Consider the following 9065-nt stretch of genomic DNA (forward strand, 5'->3'; position numbering starts at 1 on the left):
TGCGCCGCCGCCGCCGCCACCGCCGCCGCCGCCGCCGCGCCCCGCCCCCGCCACGGCCGCCGCCGCCGCCATCTTAGCGCCCGCCGTCTCAACAACAACTTTATAGACAAGCGCAGCACGGGGCGGGGCCGCCGGGCCGGTCGGCCGCGCCGCGGGGCGGGACCTGCAAGGGGAGGGGCTGACCTCGGGGGCGGGGCCGTCGGGGAACCCGGGGCGGGGCGGGGCTTCGGGGGCGGGGCTAACGTTCGCTCTCCTAAGCTCGGGGGCCGGCGGGAGTGGCGGTCCGGTCCGGGAGCGACGCGCACCGCCAGGGAGGCTCCAAGGGGAGGGCGCTCCGCCCTGCGAGCGACGTCCTGACCCGCGGCGCTAGGACCCCGTGGGGAGCGGCGGGGGCGGAGCGGGCGGCACAAGGACCCGGGGGAACCGCGGCAGGCGGGCGGCGAGCAGGCCCGGGGGCCGGGAAGCTGCGGGCGGCGGCGCTGGGCCCGGCGCGGCAAGAGAGGCCCTGAGATGCCGAGCAAGAAGAAAAAGTATAACGCGCGGTTCCCGCCGGTGAGCACGTGGCCGGGCCCGGGAGGAGCGGGCCGGGCTCTCGGGAGGCTCGGGCCCAAGCCGGGCTGGCGGGGGGGGGCGTCGGGCGCATCGAGGTGTTCGGGGGCACGGACGCCCCGCCCCCTTCCGTGCTCTCCCCGCGTCCGTGCCCCCCGCCCCCTTTCTCCCGGGATACCCTCTCTCGGTCCGCCCTCCCCAGCACCCCTTTCTGGGACGGAGGTGACAGGGTCCGAGTTTTCTGCCCCCTCCCCAGGCGCGGATCAAGAAGATCATGCAAACTGACGAAGAAATTGGGAAGGTGGCGGCGGCAGTGCCTGTCATCATCTGTATCCTGTCGGGGCCTGGCCAGGTTGAGGGACGTGGGGTAGGGAGGGAGCCCGGGATCGCCTTGTTTAGGCTGGGGATCCCCCACCCGTGTTCTCCTTGACGCTCCTCAGCCCGGGCGCTTGAGCTGTTCCTGGAGTCGCTGTTGAAAAAGGCTTGCCAGGTGACCCAGTCCCGAAATGCCAAGACCATGACCACATCCCACTTGTGAGTGGCCTGGGAGCTGGTTGGGCCCAGTGGGACCCTGCCCCAGAAGTTCACACACTTAGGGGAGGTGGGAGGCTGCTGGGAGACCAGCAATGCCTCAAACACTGGTGGGTTTGAACTGGGGGAGGAGGGGTTGGGTGGTCTAGCCAGGCAGAAAGGTCCAGTAGTGGAGATGGGGTGGAGGTTTTCCAGGCTCTATTCTCCTGACATCCAGAGACCCTTGCTGTCCCTTGCTGAGGGCCCAGACATCTGGGCCCCACCTGAATGCTGTCTTCTCCCCCCACCCTTCCAGGAAGCAGTGCATTGAGCTGGAGCAGCAGTTTGACTTCTTGAAGGACCTGGTGGCCTCTGTGCCTGACATGCAGGGAGATGGGGAAGACAACCACATGGACGGGGACAAGGGTACCCGCAGGTGGGGAGCCAGGGCCAGGTGTCCAGGCAAGGAAGGCCAAGGCCACTGGGGCTGGGGGTGGTTGGGGGGTGGTCAGGGAGTGGTGAGATCTCTGGGCAGATGGACTGTACCTTCCCGAAGGGGCCGGAAGCCAGGAAGCAGTGGCCGGAAGAATGGTGGGATGGGAAGCAAAAGCAAGGACAAGAAGCTGTCAGGGACGGACTCGGAGCAGGAGGTGAGTGAGGCCCCCAGCCTGCTGCCCTACCCCATGGTGTGGAGCAGGCAGTCTTGCATCAGGCCTTGCTGGCTGGACACCTGGTCCCATCCTCACCTATGGTTTTTTGTAAATTGGGGCTATAAAGGTCAGGCTATAGAGATCAGTCACCTGTCCCTGCCATTCCCAGGGGTCTATGTTCTACAGTGATGGGCTCATGCTTTTCTTGTCTCCTCTGACCCCTGTCTTGCTCCCAGGATGAGTCTGACGATACAGACACTGAGGGGGAAGAGGAGACATCACAGGCCCCACCCCAGGCCAGTCATCCCCCTGCCCACTTTCAGAGGTAAGCAGTTCAGTGGCACCAGAGGGGGCTAGCAGACTCCGCAAGGCTGACTTGTTTTTTTGTCCTTGTGGCCGATTTGGGGGACGGGGGCGGGGAACTGAGCATGGCTTAATGGCAGGAGACTGTTCTCAGAAGGTCTCCTCCTCCACCCGCACCCAGCCCCATTGGATGGGGCCTGGGCAGGCGCTGTGTGACCTGCTCTGGGTCCTTCCCTTCACTGAGCTTGGCTGCCCTTTGGTACAGATGGCCACAGGCTCCATGCTCATGGGGGTGGGGTAGGGCTCAGTGGGCACGAATGGGCACCGGAGAGGGGCCTGATCTTTCTCTCCTGTTTCTGCCCTGCAGCCCCCCGACACCCTTCATGCCCTTCACTTCGACTCTGCCTCTGCCCCCAGCACCCCCGGGCCCCTCAGCACCTGACGCAGAGGATGAAGAGGACTATGACTCCTAGCGCCCTCTGCCCCCCAGGCCACGCCCCCTTTTAGTTGGTTTTAGTTGCTCTGGGGGGAGGAGAGAAGATAGAGCTGTTCTTAAATTTATTAAAAAATTAATAATAAAAGGGAACACCGGTGTCTGTCCCAGCCTATGTACAGGGCTCTGTGGCCACCTTCCCACCCATCCACCTGCTTGCTTTCCCCATGCTGAGCTGAGGCCAGGAGCGGTGGCGGGCAGGGCAGCAGCTGAGTGAAGGGGGGGTCCAGAGGCCACGGTTCTGCTGGGGTAGGAGCAGGGCTGCTGACAGAAGGAAGGTAGGCAGAGCGGTGGTGTAGGGCCGGAGCCAGAGGTCCTGGTTATGCTGGGGGACAACCTGTTCCGTTGTGCTGTGTGACCCTGGAGAGGTTCCTATTTTTTCTTTGAGTGGCTTCTTACCTCTCTGGTGGAGACTCTTCTGCCCACTCTGGACTGCTGCAAAGGGACAGATGGGACAAATAATGGGAGGAGGCCTTGAAAACTGCAGAGCTTGGTGCCTGGTGCCATGAAGGGCGTGTGGAAAGGGGCAGTGGGAGCAGAGGTAGGTGGGACTATCGAGGGCCTCAAAGATTGGCTTTCGAGCAGGATAGTGACCCTGGTGGTCAGTCTGCCCCCATTTCTAAGCAGACCCTCGAACCGTGGGGCCCCCAAGGCAGACGTGTGCCTTCAGGGAGCCGGGGCTTGGTGAGGCTGGGCAGGAGACATGGCGGCCGTGGGCAGACTTGAGGTGCATGTTACCAGTAGACTCAAGGGTGCTGCGAACTGACTGGCTGTGGGGCTGAAAGGGAGGGAACCCTTAGGCACTGCCAGCTTTTTTTTCTGCAGCGACTTGGGCAGGGGCCCTTTTCCAGCTGGAGGACACAGAGAAAGAGCAAGATTAGGTGTCAGGGTCACAGGTTGGGCTGTGGCGAGTTTCGGGTGCCCGAGAAGCTGCCGAGGGGAGGCATAGAATGGGCCCTGGAATGTTAGGGGCCCGGAGACAGATGTGTGAGCCTTGAGAGTAGGTGACCTCGCCCCAGGGAGAGAGGGGAGGGCCTGGGCAGGCCACCAAAGGAGACTGAAGAGCAGCCCCCCCTCCCCCAGGAGGGAGAGGTCAGCTGTCAGAACAGCTTGCAAGCTTTAGGGAAGGCTTGGTGGGTGTTGACAACGGGGAGCTGGAGGTGAGAAACTGAGGGGAGGGGAGGCAGTGCTCAGGGCTGAGACAAGAGCCATGGCTCAGAACGAGGACAGAGTTTTGGGTTTTGATTTCGAAGATAGCAGAAGGGCAGTCTGTAGCAAGGGAGGGGACTGAAGGACGGGAGGGAGACGGATGCGGTGCGGTGCGCTTGCCTGAGGCTGACCCCAGCCTGACCAGGGCGAGGCGGGGGACGATGAGAGGGTTTGGCAGGGGCACTGAGGTATTCAGTTTTGATGCAAGTGTCTTTGGGGCACAGGAGGCCAGGCGGCAGGTGTGGATGGGCCCGGGCCCCCGGAGCCGAGGGGCACCTGGGTGCTGTCTGCCTCTGCTGTGGTTATAGAGCCGCTGCTGTCTTTTGGGGACCATCTCTCTTCTACTCAACCTGTAGTATGTGCAGCTGACCCCACTCCCTGAGGTTGAGGGGTGGGGACATCGCACTACATACTCTGGCCACAGTGAGAGATGGAGGCCGGGTTGTGACCGTAGCGGGCCAGCCAACACGCCTGAGCCCTTGGGACTTTGGGGGGACCGTTGGGGACAGGTCTTGACAAGATGGCTCGCTTTGCCGTGGCCCTGGAGGCAGCAGAGAGCCCTGGTGAGGGTGACGGTGGCCACCCTGGGGTAGCAAAGCTGACAGAGTGTAGGCTGGGTGCTGCTGGCAGCCGGTTCCCACCCCGACGGGTGATCCTGACTGAGAATGGAGTTGGCGCAGGAGAGCCAGGAGCCTCAGAGGTACCCGTTTCTGAGGACCCCGGGACCCACGCTTGCCTGAACCCTGTATCCCTTGGACTTAGTCACGTGAGCCAATAAACATTTCCCCCACTCGAAGCCAGTTGGGTTTTGGTCACTCGTAACTGAGAGAGCTCTGGCTGACGGGGACCACGAATGGGAGGCGGTCCCCAGCGGCCCAGGAGCAGGAGGGGCAGTCTTCCCCCGCCCCGCCCCCGCCCCAGTCCGGGGAAGGTGGGCGCCGGGCCCGCGGAGCCGAGGGCCTGCCACACAGGTGTGATGGGTGGGTGGGCGTGGGAGAGGAAGAGACCCTAGGAGCCGGGGGCTGGGCTGTGTCCAGAGGTGAGGTTCTGAACTGAGAAGGTGCAGAGTGATGAGGCTGGGATGACTGGGGAAGGCAAGGAGGCCAGGGTGCTGGGAGCAGCCTCCAGGCAAAAGACTTGAGGAGACACAGGTGAGAGGGAGACACCCCGGAGCCGCTGGCCTGCGTCTCTGTGTTCTAGGCCTGCTTCTTCGGCCTGCGCGGTGGGCTGATGAGCATGACCTCTGGAACCAGGCCCTGGGTTCAAATCCTGACTTCTCCATTTGCTAGCCTGGAACAAGTTCTATAGCTTCTCTGTGTCTCAGTTTTCTCATCTGTAAAATGGGGCTAGGGATTGATTACCTGTCTTAGTTATATATGCTATACTGTAATATACTAGTTATTAGGGCAAAGGGCTGACTTAAACTCAAAATACATAGGCTCACATGCAGCGGATGTTTCTTGCTTGTTCATGTGAGACTCATAATGGGATTCATCTGATCAGTGACAGTGCTTCTCCAAGAGGGACTGCAGGGCCCAGGCCCCTTCCATCTTGGGGCCCCACCGTTTGCAACCCATGACTTTCAAGGCCAGTGAGGAAGGGACAAACTTGTAGCCCACAGAGGTGTTTTGGGGCCAGGGCTGGAAGTGGTCCCATCGCCTCTTCACTTCCTACTGGACCTGTCACAAGGTCCCACCTGAGGGAGGCTAGGAAAAGTGGTCTAGCCAACCGGTGTGACCGACTGGCTGGTTCTGCCGCAGGACCTCACAGGCCTTTGGGAAGGGCCTGACCCAGCCTTCGTCAAGTGTTAGGAGTGCAGCCTCCTGAGTGAGGGCAGGGGCCCCGGGGAGACAGTACCCCTGACTGGGCCTCTAGGTACATCCTGGGAAGGGGAACGATGGCTGTGCCTGGCAGGCACCCCTGGGCACCAGGAGCCAGCAGCTTGGCTGGGACGGGGCGCAAAGGAGCCCTCTGGAAATGTTTCACCGCTTGAACTGGGTGGTGCTTGTATATAAAAATACATTAAAGCTGCACATTCAAGATGTACATTTTTATGATAACCTCATAACAATTTTATCTATCGGGTACCCGTGGCCTGCTAGGTAGTGACGATTATGAGTGTTCTGGGAGTTTATTTCTGATCGGGGGAGAGAGACAATAAGGAAGACAAATAGTGTGTCAGATGGTGGTATGTGCCCTGGGGAAAATAAAGCATAATTAGGGAGGAGTTGGGAGTCCTGGGGCAGGAAGGGTGCCCCCAGTCATCCCATACAGGGTTCAGGGGAGACTGCCAGGGTGAGATTGGAGTAGAAAAGCCCATTAACTGAGGAGAGGGCTCCAGGCAGAGGGACAGCGAAATAGGGAGCAGTCTGAATCACATGGGATTTTGAAAAATTAGAATGATTGTATATCTAACCTTATTTTTGTATTCTGAAAATGCTGTAAAACTCAATTATTTTCCTAGCTTCTTAGATCTTCTACCATCTTAGATAATTCAAATTAAACATGGTTGCCTGCAAATTCTTTACTAGGGGAAGTAAAAGCAAAGTACATTTTGGTTTTGCTGCTGGTCTCATGTATGTGCTTTAGCAATCACAGCACTACTCCAGGCATTTATTGTGCTAGTTTACATAACTAAACATGAGAAAAACTCATAGTTCAAATTTTGACAAGAAATTTTTTTTTTTTTTTTGGTGGCAGGCTTATTTTAAAATGAAAACAAAACAAAAACCCACTTAAAATCTAAAAATCAGATGGGCATTTTAACAACCTGAACTAGGAACTTAAGTCTATGAAAGAAACTTAGACATGGGAAGCTGTTTCTGAAAAATAGAACCTTTTCTTATTCACTTTGGCTTTTTTTTTTTTAATGAAGATTTGTGGTAAAATGACCTCAAAGAAAATTCCAAGTCACATAGGGCATTCATGTCAGTGCTTTGTAATAGAAATATATTTTATAAGTATTTTAAACTTGAATGTTTTCAAGGAATTTAAGATTCTTTTTTAAAGCTCTAGTCCAAGTCTTCAGCTGATCAGTTTTTAAAAAATATAATTTGGGTCTCCAATGGAGAGGACATAACTGGGCTAAGCTACTTTGATGACATTACAGGATAGTGAGGTTCACATAGAGATCATTTCCTGAACATGGTTGACCTTTAACAGAACTGATTATTTCCTCACCCAAACAGTTATGCAGGATACTGCCACGGTCCTGGAGGATTGCGATTTGATCCTGTCAGGTTTCCCCATGGGCTCGCCCGGCTCCCACAACCTCGGCCACCACCCAGGAGCCTGATTTAGGAGCCAATAGCCCTGCACTTGGCCTGCCATGGCTGGGGGGTGTTTTTGTGGCAGGCTCTCAGGGCCTCAGAAGCTTCCCGAAGGGGAAGAAGGTAGTGGTAGGAGCACAGGAGGATCTCGTATCCGCACCTGCCCTGTGCGGGGGCCCAGGGGCCCAGTAGGCAGGGAAAAGGGAGTTAATGGCCTCCTCTCACCCGAGGGCCATCCTTTCTCAGGTGCAAAAGGTTTGGCTTCAGGACATGGAGGGAACCAACTTCCTGCTGTTCCAGGCCACGGGCACAATGGCAGGGGGATGACTCCTGCAACCCAGATGCTCCACCAGGGGCCTGGTCCCTCCTCTCCTTGGGCAGAGCCTTTGGGAGAGGAGAGGGGGGTTCTGGACTCCCTCAGGGGACTCCTTGTAGCTGGGGAGTGGGGCAGGAGTTGGGTGACCCTCACCTCCTTTCATCGAGTGAACTCTATTCTGAAATCATGTCCTTCCTATTTTGTGTGCATGTGTATGTTCAAATGTCATTAAAAAAAAAAATGGAACGAGGACTAAGATCTCTGCACCCACCCCGGTAATCGGAGAGCTGCAAAGGAAAACCCAAGATCCCACATGGCACCTGCCAGACTGGCGAGAATAGGAAGCCACAGAAACAGGGTAGCTGGTAGGGAGCTGGTAAATGGAAGTCTGATGCTTTTGGTGGGAGTCAGGATGTTTGAAAGGGCAGTTTGACACTTACGTGCCCACCGGCAGGTCCACTCCTGGGTAAAAGCTCTCGCAAATAGATGTGTCTTTGGGATGGTTTGAGGTGCTGAAGAGCCAGAGGCTAAGTGTCAGCAGTGTGGACAAGGCTTAAACACAGTGTTGCATGAAAAACAGAAAAATACAGAACAAGATCCTCAGCAGAGCCATGTTTATGGAAACTAAAAACACAGAGGAGCAGGACAATCTTGTATATTTCTGCCAATTACTCTGTGACCTGCGGCAACTGACAGAAGGTCTCTCTGCTTCAGTTTTCGCATCTATAAAGTGGGGACAACAGTAGCAACTCCTTCAGGGACACGTGATGATGAAGTGAGATTTGCTGCATTAAGTGCTTAGCAAAGTGCCCAGCACAGAGTGAGTGTGAAGTAAATGGTGCCTCCCGTCACTGATGCATATGGGGCTCAAAGCCTAGAAAGCAGATTGGAAGGGCATGCATCAAACACAAGAGTGGGGAGGGGGGGCTATGGGATGCTGGAATAGGATTGGGGATGGGCTGAAGGGAAAGCTCATTTCAAAGGGAGGCTTTTTTGGGACGTTGGTGATGCGCGGAGTGCCCCAAACCAAGGAGCATGGGCTGCTCCCGTCTATGCTCCCAAATTTATTTTTTTTAAAGATTTATTATTTATTTGAGAGAGGGAGAATGAGAGAGAGAGCAGGAGAGGGGGGAAGGTCAGAGGGAGAAGCAGACTCCCCGCTGAGCAGGGAGCCCGATGCGGGACTCTATCCTGGGATTCCAGGATCATGACCCGAGCCGAAGGCAGTAGCTTAACCAACTGAGCCACCCAGGCGCCCTATGCTCCCAAGTTTAAATAAAAACAGAAGATATTGCCAATTATTATCTTCCCAAATGGGCTAAACCCACTTATCTTCCTAGACAGTGTCTCATAAGGACAGGAAAACAGTGGCCCTGCAGTGTTTATGGGATCATGTATGTTTCTATCATTCATTCACTCAACAAATATTTCTGAGCCCCTATTCTGTGCCAAGCCCTGTTCTGGGTGCTGGGGAGGAACACAAAAAAGATTTTTTTAAAACCATTTTATTATTTATTTTATTTTATTTTTTTAAAGATTTTATTTATTTATTTGACAGAGAGAGACACAGCGACAGGGGGAACACAAGCAGGGTAGGTGGGAGAGGGAGAAGCAGGCTTCCCGCCGAGCAGAGAGCCCGATGTGGGGCTCTATCCCAGGACCCTGGGATCATGACCTGAGCCAAAGGCAGATGATTAACGACTGAGCCACCCAGGCGCCCCTGATTTTATTTTATTTACTTCTTAGAGAGAGAGAGACAGAGCACG

General features: G+C 56.0%; 1 protein-coding gene across 2 annotated transcripts; it reads left to right on the plus strand.

Moving 5' to 3' along the window:
- Positions 1–394: 394 nt before the first annotated feature.
- DRAP1 (DR1 associated protein 1) lies at positions 395–2598 on the plus strand. 2 transcript variants are annotated; one of them, XM_035013296.1, is made up of 7 exons: positions 395–552; positions 806–878; positions 990–1083; positions 1376–1495; positions 1595–1709; positions 1946–2034; positions 2380–2598. In XM_035013296.1, the coding sequence occupies exons 1-7, from the start codon at positions 511–513 to the stop codon at positions 2483–2485; spliced, it is 639 nt and encodes a 212-aa protein (XP_034869187.1). In that variant the 5' UTR covers positions 395–510; the 3' UTR covers positions 2486–2598. The 2 variants fall into 2 exon arrangements, with proteins under 2 accessions (XP_034869187.1, XP_034869188.1); XM_035013297.1 differs by having other exon boundaries at positions 396–552; positions 1616–1709.
- The last annotated feature ends 6467 nt before the right edge of the window (positions 2599–9065 follow it).

Source organism: Mirounga leonina, unplaced genomic scaffold (genome assembly GCF_011800145.1).
Source record: "Mirounga leonina isolate KUSES-001 unplaced genomic scaffold, KU_Mleo_1.0 Mir_166, whole genome shotgun sequence".
NCBI lineage: Eukaryota > Metazoa > Chordata > Mammalia > Carnivora > Phocidae > Mirounga > Mirounga leonina.